The sequence below is a fragment of the Phascolarctos cinereus genome, unplaced genomic scaffold (assembly GCF_003287225.1).
Source record: "Phascolarctos cinereus isolate Bilbo 61053 unplaced genomic scaffold, phaCin_HiC Scaffold_1;HRSCAF=81, whole genome shotgun sequence".
NCBI classification, from domain to species: Eukaryota; Metazoa; Chordata; class Mammalia; order Diprotodontia; family Phascolarctidae; genus Phascolarctos; species Phascolarctos cinereus.
Window position 1 is genome coordinate 186,737,024 of NW_027555514.1, and position 22,027 is coordinate 186,759,050.

The 22,027-nt window shown below is 37.7% G+C and overlaps 1 protein-coding gene across 1 annotated transcript in view; it reads left to right on the forward strand.

The window, feature by feature from the left end:
- The first annotated feature begins 11,122 nt into the window (after positions 1–11,122).
- Positions 11,123–22,027, forward strand: part of GUCY2C (guanylate cyclase 2C) — a 104,049-nt gene continuing 93,144 nt past the window's right edge. Inside the window, exons 1-3 of the mRNA XM_020994327.1 lie at positions 11,123–11,333; positions 15,044–15,150; positions 20,496–20,560. Coding sequence (XP_020849986.1) covers positions 11,123–11,333; positions 15,044–15,150; positions 20,496–20,560 — 383 coding nt within the window. The remainder of the gene's footprint in view (positions 11,334–15,043; positions 15,151–20,495; positions 20,561–22,027) is intronic.

The window sequence follows — 22,027 nt, forward strand, 5'->3', positions numbered from 1 at the left end:
TTCCTTTCTAATGGTACCATACTATTTCATTAATTCATTTACTATAATGTGTTCAGCCATTCCCCAGTTGATGGGAACCCCCTTAGTCTCCAGTTCTTTGCTATAACAAAAACGCTGCAAAGAATATTTTTGTATATATATACCCTTTCCCTCTTTCCTTGATCTCTTTGAGATAATGTCATAGATCAAAGAGTATCAATTAATGTACAGGTATTTACTAAGCACCTCCTACATGCTAAATACTGTACAAATACAATGAGTGAAATAATATCTACTTGTAGGGAGCTAACATTTTGACATGTTATATTTTAATAAAATAACCCTACATATCAGCATATGTAAAATAAACAGAGTAATACAGAGTAGTTAAATATAAGGTAGTTTGAGAGGGAGGGTACTAGTAACTAGCAGTTACTGGAGATCAGGAAAGTCTTCACATGGAAAGATGTGTCTTGAAGCAAAAGAGGGATTCGGTGACTTGGAAATAAGGAGGAAGTGTGTTCCTGAAATGGGGGACAGCCAGTTCAAAGGCAAGAACATAGGAGAGCCTGTGTCTGTGTGTGAGCAAAAGAGATAAGGTCAGTTTGGCTGGATCACAGAGTATGGGAAGGGAAATGTACACAATGAGATTAGAAAGGTTGGGAACAGGTTGGAAAGGACTTTAAAAGATAAATAGAGGAGTATATGTTTGATTCTAGCGGCAATAGGAGGCCACTGGAGTTTATTGAGTGGGAGGAAAGGACGTGATCAGATCTGTACTTAAAAAGATGCTTACATAAAAGAAGGGAATAGAGGATGTAATAATGCCTGTTACTGGACAGGAGTGGGAAAGGGAAGTCAGAGAAAAGGTACTTTGGAACTTTTTTCAATTCACAGCTTCAGTCTGAGTTCTTTGTTCCAAGATGCTCAAAGGGATCCAATAACCCACCTGGATTGTGCCCTTTTGAAAGAGTTCAGCTCTTTTTTTCCTCTTTTTGTCTGTTGCCTCTGTGCCATTTCATCCTCCACCCCCGTGGCTCAGTCCTGAGTGGGTCTAAGGATGCCCTCTGTTGCTCAGCTCATGTAGTTCACCCTCTTCCCTCTCCTCCTTTCTGGGTATGCCTTTTCAAAATTCTCAGGAATGATTCAAGTTTGCCTGCTGGTCTAAACCACTTTCAAGGATTAAAGGAAATGTTTGTCCCTTCAAAATACAAATCCTAGAATGCCAGTCAATTCTCAGACCCCTATTACATTCAATTGACAAAAAAAGACTCTTTTTCCATGTTCAGATATAGTATTTTTTTCTTCCAGCTTTTCTATGATTTTGTTTTGTTTTGTTTTATTTTTGTTGTCAGGCTCTGGGCTCACTCTCCCGACCCCGTGTTACATCCTCAGAGGGTGGCTCTTCCTCTTCTTAGGTTTCTAGATGTAATGCAAGAGGGAGAGTGGTGGTTTCCAGTGCTATTGATCATAAGCCTCAGGCCAGTATATTTTCCCCAATATCAACCTGCTCAGTTAATATCTCCCTTATGTTTTTAATTAACCAGTTGACATCAGTTAGCTTTATTGTTGTTCAGTTGTGTCTGACTCTTTGAGACCCTATTTAGAATTTTCTTGCCAAAGATACTGGACTAGTTTGCCATTTCCTTGCTTTTTTTTTTTTAAGAATTTAAAAAAAATTTATTCTGAACTTAAGAAAACGAGCATTTCCATAACATAGTAGAACAGAAAAAAAGATGATTGCACGTGAAACTGCAAATCTGTTATATGCAATTTGCTGTTCCTTTTAAATATGTAATAAAGTTATGTAACTTTTTTCTTATTTTTTTCTTTTCTTCCCTCCTCCCCTCACCCTAGAGATGGCTACCATTAGACACAAATTTGTGTGTATATATGTAAAACTATATCATACATATTTCTATTTATCAGTTCTTTCTCTGGATGTAGAAACTGTCTTCCTTCATAGGTCCTTTACAGTTAATTTGGGTATTTAGAATAGTCAAAATGACTTAGTCACTCAAAATTGCTCTTAAAACAACATTGTTGTTCTGTATACAATATTGTCTTGATTCTGCTCATTTTACTCATCATTATTTTGTGCATGTCTATCCATGTTTTTCTAAGATGATCAAGTTCACCATTTCCTATAGCAGAGCATTCCATCATGATCATATGCCACAATTTTTTAGCCATTCCCCAATTGGTGGACATCCCTGTGACTTCCAGTTCTTTGTCATCACAAAGATTGCTGTTATAAATATTTTAGAATATATAGGTTCTTTTCCTTTTTCCCTAATCATCTTGGGAAACAGATCTAGTAATAGTATTGCTGGGTCAAAGGGTACATAGGCAGTTTAATAACTCTTTGGGCATAATTCCAGATTTTTCTCCAAAAGGGTTAGACTAGTTCACAGTTCCACCCCCAGTTTTTCCACATCCCCTCCAACATTTGTCACTTTCCCCTTCTGTCATTTTAGCTGATCTGATAGGTATAAAATGATATCTCAAAGTTGTTTTAATTTGCGTTTCTCTAATCAATAATGATTTAGAGCATTTTTTCATATGACTATAAATTGTTTTGATTTCTTCATTAGAAAGCTGTCTGTTCATGCTACCATTTATCAGTTGGGGAATGATTTGTGTTCATATAGATTTGACAGTGTCTGAGGCCATATTTGAACACAGGAAGAGGAGTCTTCCTGAGTCCAGGCCTGGCTCTCTCTCCACTGTGCCACCTACCTGCCCTGCAACTAGCTCTAAGAAAGGGATATTTAGTGGGCGGCTAGATGGTGCAGTGGACAGAGCACCCGTCCTGGATTCCGGAGGACCTGAGTTCTAATCTGGCCTCAAACTAGCTGTGTGACCCTGGGCAAGTCACTTAACCCCACTGCCTAGCCAAAAAAAAAAAAGGGGGCATTTAATAAGAAGCTACAGCAAGAACTGAAGCATAAAAAAATCCTCCTCAGAACAGGGTTACACTTTGTCCTTTACATACCCTCTTCAACCTTGGGCAGAATGCCTTTGTTCCTATTCATATGCTCCTAAACAAAGCTGGAGAAAATCAAGAAACTATGCTGAAAGATTTAACTACAAATTGGTGTCACATAATCTCAACTGGCATCACTCAGAGACCTTCCCCCACTACTTTGTCCTACATCCTTGTAGCTCATGAAGAAGTGGCCCTTCTTGCCAACGCAAACTCTCTATGTGCACAAGTGATCTCCTTGTCTTCTCCAGCAAATTACCACTCGCCCACTCTATTCAATCTCTCTAGCTGCATCTTTACTGCCTGGAAACATGCGTATGTCTCTCTCATCTCCCTCAAACCTTCACTTGATGTGCCCGTCCCTACTAGCTATCATCCTATGCCTTGGCCGATCAGGTTTGGCTTTTATGACTGTGGGCAAACTCTATTGTAGTGTCTAGCAGTTGGACCTCTGACAGCTCTTCCAACCCTTTGAAGCTCACAAGGTTGTAACCTGGTCTGTTCCACCTCTGACGTCCAATCATTTAAGACCAGGAAAGAATAAGCATGACAGATACAGAAGCAATGATATCATGCATTTGTAGCCATATGGTGTTTGGGTGGGGAGGTGAGGTATTCAGTGGCCACCTGCTGCTGCTTTTGCTGCTGCTGCTTCTCAAACTCAGAGGCTTACAGCAATTCTTTCCCATTTGCCACCAGGGAAGAAGAAAGAGTTTGTGTGTTCAAACCTTTTATACGTCTGAAGCTTTTGCTCAGTAGCCAATTAAGTGACTTTATCACTGCACTGCAGTAAGCTGATAGGAATCAGTCACAGGATATCTGTTTCATGCTCTGAATGGAAGAAGGGGAGAGGAGGGGAAAGACCCTCCATCATGCATTTCTGGAAACAGGTTCACCAAGCCTCCATTCGAATTGGCAGTAGGTAGCACATGCTCTAAGGACTGGGCTCCCCTTGGTCAATGCTCCCATCAAATTAAAAAACAAACTATTTTTAGGTCACTACTCTAATTAGTTTATTCTGTTCTTTGGTGTGTCATGTGGATTTCTATACCTATTCTTGAAATAATTCCATAAAGAATATTTCCATGATCTGAAGTTTCTCTTTCAGTGCCATTACAATTTGTTTGTATGTCCTATCAATCAGTCAACCAGCATGTATATATTAAACACCTACAGAGTCAGGCACTTGTTCTTTTCTCTTGTACACTCTAAGATGACTTAGGTGGTGTCTATTTTTGCTACACCTGCCCCCTCCTGCCTTCTCTTAATACCTCCTATCCTGCCTATACACATTTCTTTCATTTGTCTTTGATTTTAAGTGGGACACAGAGAAACTAGAGCATTGTTGTTCATCCTTTATATTTGAAGAAGACCAATGACATCACGATGTTGGAGTCAAGATACAATGTTTAACTATGGCTGATCAGTCCAATATGAGCAGGGAAGGCTCTACCACAGGCCGGGCACAAATAGTCCATTTGGGGATATCTCTAGATTTGCTCATTTTACATTTCCTTTGTGCTACTGCAATTCTGCTCTGCTCATAGAGCATAACACCTTCTTTGATGTGGCCATGCCATGCTGGGTGATCCTCTACTAGCATCTCTCATTTCTCACAATTGATTTCAGAGTTCTGCAGAGAGACTTTGAGAATGTCCTCGTGTCACTTCTGACTTCCACGTGTCACTTGCCTTGTGTGAGTTCTCCACAAAATAATCTTTTAGGTAAATGTACATTTGGCATTTGGGCTATGTGGTCTGCCCATCAGAGTTGCGCTCTCTGCAGTAGAGTTTGAATGTTTGGCAGTTTAGCTCAAGCGAAGAACTCAGTGTCTGGTACCTTATCTTGACAGGTGATCTTCAGAATCTTCCTAAATCAATTCAAATGGAAGTGAATCAGGTTTCTGACATGGCCCTGATCTGTCGAGTAGGGGGTTGAACTCAATGACCCCTCCAGCACTAAAATTCTGTGACCTATGACCTGTTCAAGGTCACATAGCTATTAAATGGAGTGTCAGGTTCCTTGACTTCTAGTCCAGCTCTATTTCTATTACACGATGATGTAAAAATGACAGCCAGGGTAAGAACTGTGAAGATTCTATATGCTTGGCATCTGACAGATCTGATTTAGGGGGCTCTGAACAAGAAAAAAAAAGAGTGGGGTGAGGAGAAGAGTGACAAAAGTACCCAAATATAGTTTAGAATTCTAGAAGGCAGCTGGTAAGACATAGAAAAATAGAGTTGGAGCGTGCTGGAGCTAGCTCAAACTAGCTTGCTAGAACTGATTGTTAAATTTTTAGTGTGAGCGTCTACACCTTGAGAATTGGCAAATGCTACAAATCAGGCTCGATTTATTGTTTTGTTGATTGTCTAATCATAAGAAAGTGATGGAGAAAATATTATTAATGCAGATTAAACTTCAAGTGTGCCATGGGCATATTCTTTTTTTGTTTTTGTTTGGAGAGCTGCTTCTTAAACATTTACCAGCACACTTCTGAACAGAATACTCAGTAATCTAAAAAGAAGAGGACCACAAACCATATTTATGGGCTCAGATGGCCTGCTATGTTATAAAGAGAACTCAATAGGGAGACAGAAGGCTTGGATTCAAATATTGCTTTTGCAATTAATAGCTATGTGACCTTAAGCAAGTCACTTACATTCCCTGAACCTCAATTTCTTCAGTTAGGGGAGGAAATACTTTCATTGTCTGGTGCACATTGAGCAATTTGGGGGGATTAGGACAGCAAGTGGTTAATTGTGAGAATTGAATGAACCACACTGACTCTGTCTTGTGACTCAATTCAAGAGCTATCTCAGTCCCCTCTTGGTTCAGTTATGGGTTTAATCCAATTTCTGCCTTGTGAGAAAACTTTATTCAATTGTGGGAATTGGGAGAAAAACTTTATTGCATTGTTCGAATCTAGCCCTGTGTGTCTGGGAAGGTAGGCCACCTCTCCCTGCTGCTTAGAGATTTAAACTAAGAACCTTAATCCCAATCAGATCTGAAGACTGATGCAAGGAATTTTCTCACAATTGCACATGTAAAGCAACCCATATGTTTTATCTGAAAACTGGCCTGATCAGTTATTATTTCCATATTCATTTGATTGTTTACAGACTCTTGGGGGGAGTGGGACACCCCTTTCTGAATTCAGGGAATTACATCAACTATTGGTTAATAGGATAAAAAAGAGAGAAGAAAAATAAATTAGTAGTATCAAAAATGAAAAGAGTAAGTATATCACTAATGAAGATGAAATCAAATAAATTATTAGGAGTTATTTTGCCCAATTATGTTCCAATAAATTTAACAATTTAAGTGAAATGGAAGAATATTTACAAAAATATAAACTGCTTAGATTAATAAAAGAGGAAATAGAATATCTAAATAAACCTATTTTAGAAAAAGAAATTGAACTGGCTTCCTGAGAAAAAAGTGTCCAGACCAGAAAGATTTACAAGTGAAATCTACCAAACATTTAATGATCAACTAATTCCAATATTAAATATGTTATTTGGAAAAAATAGGCAAAGAAAGAGTCCTACCAAACTTCTTTTATGAAACAAATATGGTGCTGATACCTAAATGAGGAAGAGCAAAAACAGAAAAAAGAAAATTATAGACCAGTTTCATTAATGAATATGGATGCAAAGATTCGAAATAAAATACTAACCTGGATACTGCAACAATATATCACAAAGATTATATATGGTAAGCAAGTTGGATTTATACCAGGAATGCAAGGATGGCTTAACATAAGGAAAACTGTTAACATAATTGATTATATCAATAACAAAAGTAATAAAAATAATATGGTTACATCAATAGATGCAGAAAAAAACCTTTTGACGAAATACAACACTCATTCCTATTAAAAACACTCAAAAGCATAGGTATAAATGGATTTTTTCCTTCAAATGATAAGAAGCATCTACCTAAAACCATCAGCAAGCATTATCCATTATGGGGACAAACTAGAAACCTTCCCAATAAGATCAGGAGTGAAACAAGGATGCCCAACATTATTCAATATTGTATTAGAAATGCTAGCAGTAAAAGAAAAAGAAATTGAAGGAATTAGAATGGGCAACGAGGCAATAAAATTATCTCTCTTTGCAGATGATACTATGATATACTTGGAAAATCCTAAAGATTCGACTAAAAAATTAGTTGAAACAATGGATAATTTTAGCAAAGTAGCAGAATACAAAATAAAACCACATAAATCATCAGCATTTCTATATATCACCAACAAAACACTGTAAGAAGAAATAGTAAAAGATACGACATTTAAAAAAACAGCAATTGTAGACTGCATAAAATACCTGGGAGTATATCTGCCAAGACAAATCCAGGAACTAAATGAACATAATTATGAAACACAAATAAAGTCAGATTTAAATAATTGGAGAAATATTGTTCATGAGTGGGCAGAGCCAATGTAATAAAAATGACAATGCTACCTAAACTAATCTACTTATTCAATACTATCCCAATTAAGCTACCAAAAAACTGCTTTACTGAGCTAGAAAAAATAATAGTAAAATTTATTTGGAAGAACAAAAGCTCAAGAATATCAAATGAATTGATGAAAGAAATATGAAGGAATGAGGGTTAGCAGTACCAGATCTAAAACTATATGATAATAAGGCAGTAATTATCAAAATTATCTGGTACTGTGTAAGAAATAGAAAGGTGGAACAGTGGGAAAGAATAGACATACAATACACAGTAGTAAATGATTATAGTAACTTTGTATTTGATAAAAGCAAACATTTAAACTTTTGGGATAAGAATACACTATTTAGCAAAAATTGTTGGGAAAATTGGAAAGCAGTCTGGAAGAAATTAGGTATAGAGCAATATCTTACACCATTTACCAAGATAAGGTCAAAATGGATACATGACCTAGATAGAAATGGAGATATCATAAGAAAACTAGAAGAACATGGAACATATTACCTATCAGACTTACGGATAGGAGAAGACTTTATGATTAAACAAGAGATAGCATTGTGAAATGTAAAATGGATAGCTTTGATTACATTAAATTAAAAAGGTTTTATACAAATAAAACCAACATAACCAAGATGAGAAGGAAAGCAGAAAAGTGGGGCAAAAATTTTATGCACAGTTTTTCAGATAAAGGTTTCATATGTCAACTACATAGAGAATGGTCAAATTTGTAAGAATGTGAGTCATTCCCCAATTGATAAAAGGTCAAAGGATCTTAACAGGTAGTTTTTTGAGGAAGAAATCAAAACTATATATAGTCATATAGAAAAAATTCTCTAAATAATTTTTGATTAGAGAAATGCAAATTAAAACAACTTTGAGATATCCTCTCACACCTATTAGTTTGGCTAAAATGATAGAAGAGGAAAATGACAAATGTTGGAGAGGATGCGTAAAAAGTGGGACATTAATACACTGTTGGTAGAAGTGTGAATTGATTCAACCATTTTGGAGAGTAATCCGGAATTATGCCCAAAGAGTTATAAAATTGTGTATACCTTTTAATCTGGCAAATTTAACACCACTAGATCTGTTTCCCAAGGTGGTCAGGGGAAAAGGAAAAAAACCTATATGTTCTGAAATATTTGTAGCAGCTCTCTTTGTGTTGGCAAAGAATTAGAAATCGTGGGGATGCCCATCATTTGGGGTTTGGCTGAACAAGTTGTGGTATATGATTGTGATAAAATACTACTGTGCTATAAGAAGTGATGAGCTGGTTGATTCTAGAAAAAACATGGAAAGTCATGTATGAAATAATGAAAAGTGAAGTGAGCAGAATTAAGAGAACATTGTACATACAGTAATAGCAATAGTGTTTGAAGAATAATTATAAACAACCAAGTTACTGGGTACTATAAATACTTGGATCAACTATAAGGACTGATGAAGGAGATGCTATCTATATCTAGAGAAAGAACTGATAAATAGAAGTATGCATAGTATGGTTTTACATATATTAAATCTGCCTCAAATGGTGACCTTCTCTAGTGCAGGGTGGGGAGGGAAGGAGGGAGGCGATTTGGAACTTAAAATGTAACACCCCCCCAAAAAAAAAAGAGGAAAGAAAAGAAAAGAAATTTTTAAAAATTGTACGTATCAAGTAACCCATATGTATTATCTGAAAACCGGCCCTATACTATCTAATGTTGTGTTGTTTCCTTTTAATTAATTGGCCTTTTCTGATGAATTCTTCTTCTTCTTTTTTTTTTTTTTTTTTAGGCAATTGGGTCAAGTGATTTGCCCAGGGTCACACAGCTAGTAAGTGTCAAGTGTTTGGTCTGAGGCTGGATTTGAACTCAGGTCCTCCTGACTTCAAGGCTGGTGCTGTATCCACTGCACCACCTAGCTGCCCCTGATGAATTCTTTTTAATGTATAAAAGTCTGTTTCTCCCTGTATTAGAGGTCCAGCTCTAGCTGAAGAGGTGTAGCCCTGATTTGTTGTACAATTGCCATGTATTGCTTAATAAATCGATATGCTAGAAAGATTGAACTTTTGTTTCCTTAGTCATTTCATCTGTCACCCACCACAACATCAATAAGTCAATAAACATTTATTAAGTACCAACTATGTGCTAAGCACTGAGGATACAAAAAGAGGGAAAAAACAATCCCTGCCCTCAAGAAGTTTACAGTCTAATAGGTAAGACAACATGCAAACAAATCTATTCAAAGCAAGCTATAGACAGGTTGAATAGGAAAAAAATAATAGAAAGAAGGCACTAGAATTTAGAGGAGTTGGGAAAGGCTTCCTGTAAAGGACTGGGGAGGTCAGTAGGCAGAGCTGGAGAAGGAGAGCATTCCAGGCATGGGGGGCAGCCAGAGAAAATGCTGGGAGACAAGAGATAAAGTGTTTTGTTCACGGAACAGCAAGGAGATCAATGTCACTGGATTGTGACTATGGTGAGGAAAGTACTGTGCAAACCATAAGGTACTCTATGAGTTGTTATTATTTTCACACACCAGAACATTAAGCATGAGAATATAGTTTGAGGAGAGGAAGGAAAGAAGGAAATGAGCATTTATCAAATGTCTCCTATGTGCCAGGTGTGCTAAGCACTTTACAAATGCCATTGCATTTGATTCTCCTAACAAATTGGGGGATAGATGCTATTATTATCCCTATTTTATAGTTGAGGAAACTGAGGCAGACAGGGTAAGTGACTTGCCCAGGGTCATACATCTAGTTAGTGTCTGAGGCTGTATTTGAACTCAGATCTTTCTGATTCTGGGCCCAGCATTTTTCTTGGTAAATATGAGGTTATAGGTATTTGAAGGATTATTGAGAAAGAGTATTAGATTTATTTTGCTGGACAGGGAAAGGCAGAACTAATAGGTGGATGTTTGAAGAAGGCATATTTTAGTTCAACATTCCAGAAAAACATTTTTTTTTGAAGAATTAGATCTGTCTAAAGGTGGTCTATCATGCTTCAAGGGACAAGAAAGCGGGATGTCCCTGTGTCAGGGAGAGTCTCAGGTGCGGATTCTAAGCTTTCCTCTGACTCTAGGACTGCATCATTCTTTGTTTCACATTGATTGAATCATATTTATTTCCTTTTGCTGTCATATCGGTTAAGAGACAGGGATCAACATATTTCATACCTTGGCAAGAAAATTCTCTAGGATAAACAGCCCATTTTGACACCAATGCGTTAAGATTTAGATCTGGATCCATGGCCAGCAGACTGGGGTCCAACCCTAAGAGCTAATGCATTTATGCTTTCATCAAGTCCGTTGACCTTTATTTCCTTTCCAAAGTAAAAGCCCTCCCCCTCTTTTTTTTGCACCTTCATCATACACTTCCCTCCACCCCTTTTCCCACTTACCATCGATATAGCGCAAGTTTATTGGATGAGGCCCAAGTACTCTTTCTGTTTTATGATTCTGACCTTTTTTATGAGCAAATACATGGAGTGGACTTTGATTTGTCTTCTTCCATTCTGAGGCTTCTGTTCATGATTTGCTAATATATGTGTTCTCTAAGCCCTGGGAGTGAGTGCTGGGCAGTGCCAGCGAGGTGGGTGGAGTAAAGCTAACTGAGGGAACCAGCTGGAGATCATCCTTTTAGATTCCCACTTTTCTTTATAATCTCAAGTCCAAGAGCAGTGAGCGTGAGAGAAATGGGCTTGAGGTGAGGGGGTCATGAAGAGATTAGTGCTGGTTCTGACTCTGTGGTCCCTCCTCTCTTTCCAGGGATGGGGGTGGTTTTTGCCTCAAAACAAGGCATGTTACAAAGATCATTATGGGATCAGTGTATTGATGATGAATAACTCAGCCTTCCTGGAACCGCTGGAAAATCTGAGACTAGCTATGGACAGGAGCTTGGAAGTGGTGAGAAACCTGCTCAGAAAAGGTAAATATACAGTGAAAGGATTCGCTCCTTATTTTCCTTACTAGCATTGTTGTCTGGGGTACAAATAACTTCCAAAGATTCAGGTCTGACCTTCTACTCTTTTTCTTACCCTAATTTTTCTAAGTGCCTGATGACCCTTTTGTGTCAAGGTAGTAGACCCATAAGGGGAAGACTAATTTATAAAACTGACCACATAAATTCTATCTACAAAAGACCGATCCGTAGGTAACAAGGTGCTCCAAGAAATAGTACAGTAGTGACATGACCAGGGTATGCCTGACTTTATAGGTGTTTTCCTTGTTCTTCTGTCTAAAAATAATCTTTTTTGATATCCTTTGTTTTAATATCACCTACATTCCCTCCTGTATCCCTCTCCTGTCCCTTCCAAGACAGCCATTCCATATAACAAAGATTTTTCTTAAAGAAAAAAAAAGAGGAAGAAGAGAAAAAAAATATAGGTCTTTTCTGTGGAGGCAGAGATGTTTTGTTCTTTTAGAGGAAAAAAGATATTAGTGACTTGATTTTGAAGTTAAAGTACACATGGTTATCTGTTGAGTTCAGTAGACCGATCAAGGGCACAAAATTCCTAAATTTTTGCTTCCTTTGGGGCTCTTCCTTAGATATTTCCTGTGAAAGGTATTGTGATTGCTATCCTTGGGAGCTGAACATCTGATATAAAGAAACTTTAATTCATTTTATGTTGTTATTTTTATAACATCGAATGTACTTTCCTTCTATAGTTTGAAGATGATTGTACATTCTAAATTATTAATTATTATGTAATTATTGTGTATCAGCTCAGATGTGTTCAGAAATTCAATTTAATTTGCATTTATTAAGTGCCCATGATGTTCCAGGGCCAGGGATTACTAAGAGCTGGGGCTGTAAAGACAAACACAAAATAGTTCTTGTCTTCAAAAGGTTTGTATTCTATTGGGGAAAACAATACATACTTGGATAATTGAGGTGGAGTTGCATCATGCTAATTAATTTAAGATAATTCAAGTATAAGACATTTGGCAAAAAAAATAAAAATAAAACAGAGAAAAAATAATAATGTAAATGGTGCCCACCATTCCATTGAAAGAACAGACATGAATATGAGATGGAGAAGAGGACAAATATGAATCTGTCTTCAGCCCTTCTTTTGCACATAGCATAGCCTCCCCAGACACAGAACCCTTGCTGTCCCTTCCCTTTCAGGACAGAGTGCATAGGTGGAGGAAACTCTAGGGGAGAGAGACAGTAAAGGAGGGGGCAGCCATCTCCCCTTTGGAATTTTAGCCCAACCAACCCCGGCCCTTAGAGGCAAATCTTTATCTCAAAAGAACATACCCCGCCTGCTGATATCTCTTTCCTACAGTGTTATAATGTGAACAGTCTGTAGACTGTGGAGACTTGCTACAAAGAGCAGTAATTTTGACTCTATGAGGTTTTTGTTTTATATGCAGACTTTAAACCCCAACCCTTGTTTGACGTGCAACTCCACAATAAATATGAATATACTTCCAAAGTAAATATACCATAATTTGTGGGGGCTGAGGGAGCACTATTAACTTGAGGGGACTAGAAAGGCTTTGATTTGACCCTTGAAAGAAGCAAAAGTATTCCAAAAGGCAAGGGTGAGGAGGGAGAGCACTCCGTGTACAGAAGCCAGGCTGTACAAAGGCATGAAGGTAATGAAAGTGCAAAGAAAGAATGCCACATATGGGGAAGACCTTTCTGTTGTCACATTTCCTTAAGGGAGATTTATGATGAGGAAACTATGACCTGAGAAATGAAATAACTTATTCTAAGTCACACAGCTAGTAAATGTTGTAAGCTATCTCTCTGTTTCTCTCTCTGTCTCTCATTGTGTTTCTTTCTCCTTCTCTCCCTCCTTTTCTCCTCTGTTTTCTGCTGCATAAGCTGTACCTCCCCACTACCATATTCTTGGATTCCTATTTTCCCCCCACCAGCCATCTCATCTCCGATCTGCTAGGGTACCGTGACTAGAAAGTCTCTTTCTGATGAAGACAGTTTTCAGATCTTTTATTACAACTAGGGGTTATGACACAGCTAACAAAATGGTATTGATTCCAACTTCAGGATTCTTTTTATTATAACATTATTATGTAATTACTAAGTGCAACCTTGGGTATGCCCAGAAACTCAACCTAATTAGCATTTATTAAGTGCCCATGTTGTGCTATGCAAGGAAATCAGTCAAGAGAGACTCATGAAAGGTAAGAACTATAAGAGACTTTCGAGATCATTGAGTTTAATTCTCCCCTCAATTTACAAATTAAGAAACTTAGGTCAGATGTAGTCCAACTGGGGCAGAGTACAGAAGGACTAATTCCTTTCTTGTTCCAGATACTATATATCTTTCAGAGAGACATAAACCAAGATGCCACTATTAAAAAAAAATTTGGCCATCATGTTAAACTGTTGACTCACACTGAGTTTTCAGTCCATTAAAATTGTTTTCCACAATAACTGTTATCTAGCCATAATTCCTCCGATCTATGCTTGTGATGTTGATTTTTGAACTTGGGAGCAGAAGGATTTTCCTGAGCCCAAAGATTCCTAATCTTTATAGTTGATACTCATTTTCCCCCCCAGGACTACTGAACAAGTTGTAATTCTTAGGATTATTATCAGTGTACCACTGAGGGTACTGTCAATCATTTGTGGGTCCCCCAGAAAAATTACTCCAAGTTCAAGTTATATCATGGTTTGGTATTTACTTAAAAGCAAAGCTCACAAGTGCCTACCAGTGTTTTTACTTTAACTAGACCAACCAAGGGACATATTAGTTCAAAGTAAATGCTTTTGATGAAATAAGCTGAGTAAAAAAATGGCAATACAAACCCCTACCCTGCATAAACCTGAGGCATACTCTACCATAAATAGATTGGACACATGCTTGGCCAAGGTACATGTATGGAACAGCACACCTGTAGGGATCACATATGGCCAGGGCACACATGTAGATGGGCAGTGCAGGCTCTTAACATTACAGAGCAGCATATATCTTTTGGTGGTGTCATTATACTACTATTCCTCAGTTTGCTCCATGCTAAGTGCCTATCCCTGTTGATCCTCCTTCTAAGTGTTGTGTTACATTTCTGCTGCTTCCTAGGTGGGTATTATGTCTTTGCTGTTTTCTCTGACTATTTGGCTATCTCTGTCTCTGTCTTCTCTTTTCTCCACTACATACATCACTGTAGTGGTCTCACATGTTGCTTCCTACTATCATATTCTTGGCTTCGTGTCTACTCCAGCCCCCACCAGCCATCTCAATTTCAATCTATTAGAGTGCAGTGGCTAGAAAGCCTCTCTCTGATAAGGGCAACATATAGATCTTTTGTCACAGCCAGGAGTTATGAGTCACTATACACAGCTAACAAAATTCAGGTAAAACATCCACAGACTAAGCTTAAATCTTTTCTTTTTACCTGTTTCTAGGCCTGAATCGCAGTCATTTGTCCCAACCAATTATACTATTTACTTGATGTTCAAATGAATTTGAGCCATAATAAAATCTTAGAAAAGGAAGCAAAATCATTGTTCTGTACCCATCTGGCCGGTACTCCTAACAACAAAACTTCCTAGCTTTGGTGCTATATTTTGGTCAGCAAAACATTTTGCTGTCTCCTGATATTAGCAAATAGAAATGACGTTAGTTTTTTGTTGTTTTTTTTTTCTTCCTCATTTCTGGATGACAGACATAAATGTGAGCATCTACTACCACTACTCCTTAACTTCAATCTACAAGATAAATGACTGCTCTACTAGCACTTGTGAAGGCTTGAGTGTTCTTAAGGCTATCAGAGTAAGTATGGAAACCTTACTGTATTTTGATAGAAACTACTTGTTGTCTTTCAGCAAAGGGCAAATTTTCATGGCACAGAGTAGGTATGTTTGGCTCACACTTCCCTTACCTACATGTTTCTTAATGTATCTTACTGATTACAGGATAGGGTCTACAGTAGATTTAGATCTGAAATAGCTTGCTATTTCAGATATGAACTATGTCTAGCTATGTTTAGTCAGAAGTCTAGGGGAGAATATCGGTTGTTCAATACCTCTACTCTGTTTGGGATGTGTAGTGAAATCATTTTATAGTCTCTCTTTAAACATTTGTTAAGTTTTCTCTTTCAACATTAGTTTAAGATGATTTGTTCTGGATAAGCTACTGACTGACCCTTTAGGAGAGTGTCTGGTATAATATAAACTGAGATTTTTGAATCTTTAAGTTTAGATCTGGGCTAACTAAAAGTTTTTATTTGCTAAAGAAACCATTGTATTAAATAAACACAGTGTTCTCCACTAAGGTCCTATTTCAATGCTTCCTCTTAATATGGAGGTGAGAAGGTTCTCAAAGACTAGGCTAACTCAGTGTTAGCTCTGGCAAATTCAACCAAGCTTCCAACACTTTTACTGTCATCAAAGGAACGGCCCAGATAAGAGCAATAGCTCATCCCCAGGAGGCTGGTCACTTGGTAATGAATCTTTTTGGACATAGCAACTCATGGAGACTATCTACTGAGGTGTAGAAGAATTCAGTCTCCATTGATGGGGTAGTAAATACCATAGTTAACAATCAGACTCCCATTGGCTTCTGATCACATGTAGGGGGAGTGGTGTAAAACAATCCCTCAATCAAGAAGCATTTATAGGGGCAGCTAGGTGGCACAGTGGATAGAGCACCGGCCCTGAAGTCAGGAGGACCTGAGTTCAAATCTGGTTTCAGATGAAACACTTGACACTTACTAGCTGTGTGATCCTGGGCAAGTCACTTAACCCCAATTGCCTAAAGAAAAACCCCAACAAACAAACCAGAAAACAAAAAAAGAAGCATCTACTACGTGCCAGGCACTGTGGATATAAATACAAAAGTGCTATAGTCCCTTCCCTCAAGGATCCTACATTCTATTGGGGAAAACAACATGTGCACTTATAGATATATACAAAATACGTATAAAGTCAGTACAAGGTAATTTGAGGTAGAGAAGTACTAGCAGATAAGGGAATCAGGAAAGGCTTTATGTAGGCAGTAGTACTTAAGGTGGGACAGCTAGATGGCTCAGTGGATAGAGCACTGGGCTGGGGATCAGGAAGACTCATCTTCCTGAGTTGAAATCTAACCTCGAACACTTACTAGCTGTGTGACCCTCGGCAAGTAATTTAATCCTGTTTGTCTCAGTTCCTCATCTGTAAAATGAGCTGGAGAAAGACATGGCAGACCACCTCAATATCTTTGCCAAGAAAACTCCAATTGATGTCACCAAGAGTCACACATGGCTGAAAAAATGACTGAACAAAGCACATAAGACGAGCTTTGAAAGAAGTGAGGGACCCTAAGAGGTGTAGGTGAAGAGGGAATTCATTCCATGTATAAGCATGGAGTCAGGAGAAGGAATATTGGACAATTACTTCCTTCTTTTTAGAAGAGAATGTCAAATGGCTTATCCCAGGGGTGGTGAACCTGCAGCCTTAAGGTCACATGTGGCCTTCTAGGTCCTTAAGTATGGCCTTTTGACTGAATCTAAATTTTATGGAACCAATACTTTTATTTTTATTAATACATTTTTGTTCATCTTTTATGTTTTTATTTTATCTTTAAAATGAACATATTTAAAATACCAAAGAATAAGATAAGTTTCAACAAAATAATCCTCTCAGATTGACCAGCACAATTAGTATATTAGTAAACCATAAGGGCTAAGTTGATGGCTGCTATGCTCATTATTTAGTTCTAACTTTCCCCGCCTGACTACCGCACAAGGCTGGTTGGCAAGTGCTTATAGGAATCAAGTATGCCAGTCTGTTATCAGCTTTTGACAACAGTGCACTGCATTTCTCTTTGAAGTGGAATTTGTGAACAGTTGCGCAGCTCGACGTTATTTTTAAAATTCTGTCTGCTTAACAGCCCATCATGTCAAAGAAAACCAAGAAAACTCTGAAGAAAGAAAACAGTTTTTTAATGAGGAATGGGAATTGCGATATTATCTTGTTTCTGCCAAAGATAAGATGATTTGCTTGCTCTATGATACTGCAATATCAACATTAAAGAAATTCAATGCTCATCAGCATTGTAACGCTCATAAGGACTACAAATACTTTAAATTAAAAGGGAGAGGCAGAAAAGGTTGTAGTACAGAAATTAAAAGATAAAAAGCAAAACCAAAGACAATTCTTTCAAGCATCAATAAAACCTGGAAATAATGTCACCGAAGCAACTTACAAAGTAGCTTATACACTCAGGAAAAAAAAGGGAAGCCATTCAGTGATGTAGAAATTGTGGAAGAATGCATTGTTGAAGTTGCGGGATGCTTAGACCCTGATAACGTTTTAAAGTACAAACAGCTGCCTCCCTCAAGGAGAATCATAATTGATAGGCAGCATGAATTAGCCTTCAACTTAACAGAACAACTTCATGCAATACTTCAAAAGGAAATATTTATTATTCAACCACTTCAGATGAAATCAACTGATACTACTGATTTGGTGCAGGTTTTATACTTCATTCAGGTCACAACAAAAGATTTTCTTTGCTATGAAGAGTTACTTGCTTTGGGCACTCTTGTGAACAGAACACAGGGAATAGATATCTTCAACAACTTTCGAGATAAATGTCGTGAAGTTGGACTGAATTTGGTAAATTTAGTGTACCATGTGTATGTACGCTTTCCATAGCAGGAAAACATGAAGGATTTATTACACAGAAAAAAAAAGTATTAACAGATCCAGATGCTCTCATTTCTTTTCGTTTTTGTATCTTGCATCAGCAAAATTTCTGTGCTAAAGAAACTATATTAAGTGACACTTTGCAACAAGCTGTAAGTATTGTTAACTCTATTCATGCAAATGTAACATGGCATTGTCAGTTTGGTAACATGCTAAAGTTGAATGACGATGAAATCAGTGTGGATTTGCCGTGTCATTCTAAAGTGTGTTGGCTATCTCTGGGACAGAAGGTAGCCAAAATTTTATCTCTGTGAGAAGATGATTAAGTTTTATGAAGAACAGAATCAGCAATGTGAATTATTGAAAGATTTCTGTAGGAATGCAGTATTTCTGTATGATATCATGTCAAACCAAAATGACTTAAATATTTCTTTGTGAGTTAAAACTAAGTCTATATATGATATGTGGCAAAAAAAAAATCCAAGCAGTTTGAAAAAAGCTGTCTTTTTTCATAACACTTCTTCAAAAAGGAAATTTCAGATGAACATTTTCCCCAGTTAGCAAAGTTCGTTGATGAGCAGGATGATATATGTGAATCATTTGAAGAATATGCAGCTGTTAACAGACCTATTAATTGGAGAATATAATTAAAGGTTCACTGACTTTGGGAATCATGACATCACGTTCAAATTAGCATTTCAGTCTCACTTAGTTACTACCACCAAAGCACCTAAAGAACTACAGATGGAATTGATTGAGTTCTCACTAGATGACGTTTTAAAGTCATTGTCTGATGCTAAGAAAGATCCAATTGAAATATGGGAAAACCCAGTAGAATACCCATGTCTTTGGTGACATTCCCGAAAAATGCTTTCTTGTTTTTCAACCACTTATTTCTGTGAATCTACATTCTCCTATCTAATCCAAATCAAGATGCCCTTAAGGTCACAGATGACTGATATCCATCTAGAGGATCAACTTCAGACCTCCATGCTGCAACCAAATATTCAAGTGCTTTCCAACAAAAAGCAGACACAACAAAGTCATTAAAAGATTAGTTAACTTCAAAATTAGCAAATAGTTTTCATTTTTTGAAATTATTAACTACATAGTAGTTAGATTTTAACAAAATAATGCACATTTTAAAGTATATCTAATTGAAGTTTCTTGAATGTGGCCTTATTTGCTTCTGGCTAAATGTTAATGTGGTTTTCCAAAATGAAAAGATTCCCCACCCCTGGTTTACCTAGTTAGGGTAGAGATTTACTATTAGGCTGGAATATCTATTCTTCTGCTTCTGATCTTGTGGGACAGGGGGAAGAAGCAAGAGAAGACACCAAAAATACCAAATAAAATAACAAAACTAATCTCTTTGCCCTAAGGGCACACAAGGTAAACAGGGCACTTATGGTTAGGATAGGAGAAAGACATGGCAGTGTGGTATAGTTGTAATAGTGCCAGATTTGGAATCAGATGAGCTAGTTTCAAATTCCAGGTCAGGTGCTTTACTGAGTGACCTTGGAAAAGTGACCTAACTTCTCTTGGTCTCAATTTCCTCGTATATAAAATGAGAAGTTTGAACTGTATGATCTCTAAGATCCATTCCAATTCTCAATCCTAGGAACAACCTAGTGATTTTTGAATTCAAGGTATCCTAAAGTCTCAGAGATTATGGATAATTTCTGGAGAGGCAACTAAGGCCACGAAAGGACCGGATTGAAACTGAATCATAAAAAAGTGTTCTAACAAAAATAAAACAACTCTGAAATTTCAACCCATACCAAGCATTTTGGCAAAAATGAAAAAAGATGAAAAAAAAAGTCAATATCATAAGGAAGACAGACACACTATTATACTATTACTAGGGATGTGAATTGGCCAAACTATTTTGGAAAACAATTTGGAATTATGGTAAAAGAAAATGACTAAAATGTCCATACTTTTTCATCCAGTAAGAACACATTGGTCTTTTATCATATTTTGTATATTTCAATGCTGCTTTGAAGCTCTCTTTGCTGACTTAATCTTGACTTCTCTTTCCCCACAGTCTGTCTCCCATCCTGCACTAGAGATCCCCTTGATACTGAATTCATAGAAGGACTGGTCTATGAATAATGTTCCCATTCCACTCTGCAGTTCCAATCTGGTACATAAACACAAGTTGGCCAGTTCACTGTCACGTGGATCTATGATTATGTCTTTATTTTCATCAACGCCCATGGTTGCTCCTTTCTTTGACTTCTAATGTCTTGGCTTGTTTCCCAGACTGATACCAACCATAACTCTCATTTCTCTACTTTGCACTCTAGTATTTCTAAGCTGCCAGTCTATCCTGTGACCCTCCCTTCCTCTATCGATATATTCTTTTATATAGCTAAAAAAACATGGAACACTTCATGAATATGCTAATTCTTCTCCGTATTGTTCCAATTTTAGTATATGTGCTGCTAAAGCAAGGACCTATTGATGTATTCTTATTTTTTACAGGACAACAACTCTGTGGGATGCGCTCTCCTGGGACCTTCCTGTACCTATTCCACCTATCAGATGTAGTAAGTAGTTTCCTTCTTTCTTTCCTTTTCCCTTCCCTCCACCCCTCCCTCCTTCATTCCCTTTCTTGTCTCCCTTCCCCTCCCTCCTTTCCTTCCTTCCTTCCTTCCTTCCTTCCTTCCTTCCTTCCTTCCTTCCTTCCTTCCTTCCCTTCTTCCTTTCTTTCTTTCTTCCTTCTTTTCTCCCTCCCTCCTTCCCTTTCTTTTCCCCTCCTTCCCTTTCTCCTTTCTGCCTTCCTCTCTACCTTCCTTCCTTCATCTTTTCCTCTACCTCCTCCCTTCCTCTGTTCTTCCCTCCTTCCTTCCCTTCTTTTCTTCCTTCTGTCCTTCCACTTTCCCTTCTTTCCTTCCTCTTTCCATTCTTTCCTTCCTCCTTCCCTCCCTCTTACTTCCTCAGGACATTTGTGAGCTTCTCTTCCCTTCAGAATTGGGGCCCAATTCAGAAAAAGTCTCTGACTTTGACCTTATCTGATTTGCCAGGAAAACCCTTCTCCCAACTTGAATATAATGCCCTAGACACAGAAGTCACACAAAGTTCAGGGGCAGTTTGGACCCCTTGTATCTCAGAACATGTAATCTCTGGCATCCCAGGAGTGAGATTCAACCTACATCAAGTATCTCTCGTATATTCCTTGTAAGAAGGTCATTTCTTCCACGTGTTTTGCCTAACTCTAGTGTACCTTAGAATTCTCTTTCACAATTTTTAAAAATTAATCCTCCTTGTTCTTTTACTGTGGCATAGTGGATACAGGGCTGGTCTTGAAGCCAAGAAGACATGGGTTTAAGTCTCTGACACATACTAACTGGCTCATATGTGCCTCCTTCTCTTCTGCCTCTGCTACTATCCTGGTGCAACCTCTCACACCTGAGGTATTGCAATACACTATTGAGGTGGTTTGCCTGCCACAAATCTCTCCTTCCTGCAGTCCATCCTCCACCCAGTTGTCAAAATGATCTTTCTCAAACCCAAGTCTGCCTATGTCACTCCCCCTTGCCCTACTCCTCCATTCAATAAACTCTTTTTTGTTGCTTAATCATTTCTGACTCTTCATGAGCCCATTTGGGTTTCTTTTGGGCAAAGATACTGAAATAGTTTGCCATTTCCTTCTCCTGCTTATTTTACAGATGAGGAAACCGAGGCAAACAGGGTTAAATGACTTGCCCAGGGTCACACAGCTAGTAAGTGTCATATGTCTGAATAAACTTTAAAAAAAACCTATTTATATTTAGTTTTCAACATTCACTTTTATAAGATTTTGTTTTAAATTTTCTCCCCCTCTTTCCTCTCCCTTCCCTCCAAGACAGTGCGCAATCTGATATAGGCTATACATGTAAAATCATATTAAACATATTTCCACATTGGCCATATTGTGAAGAAGAATAGGAACAAAAGGGAAAAACTGTGAGAAAGAAAAAAAAAGAGAAAATAGTATGCTTTGATCTGCATTCAGACTCTATAGTTCTCTCTCT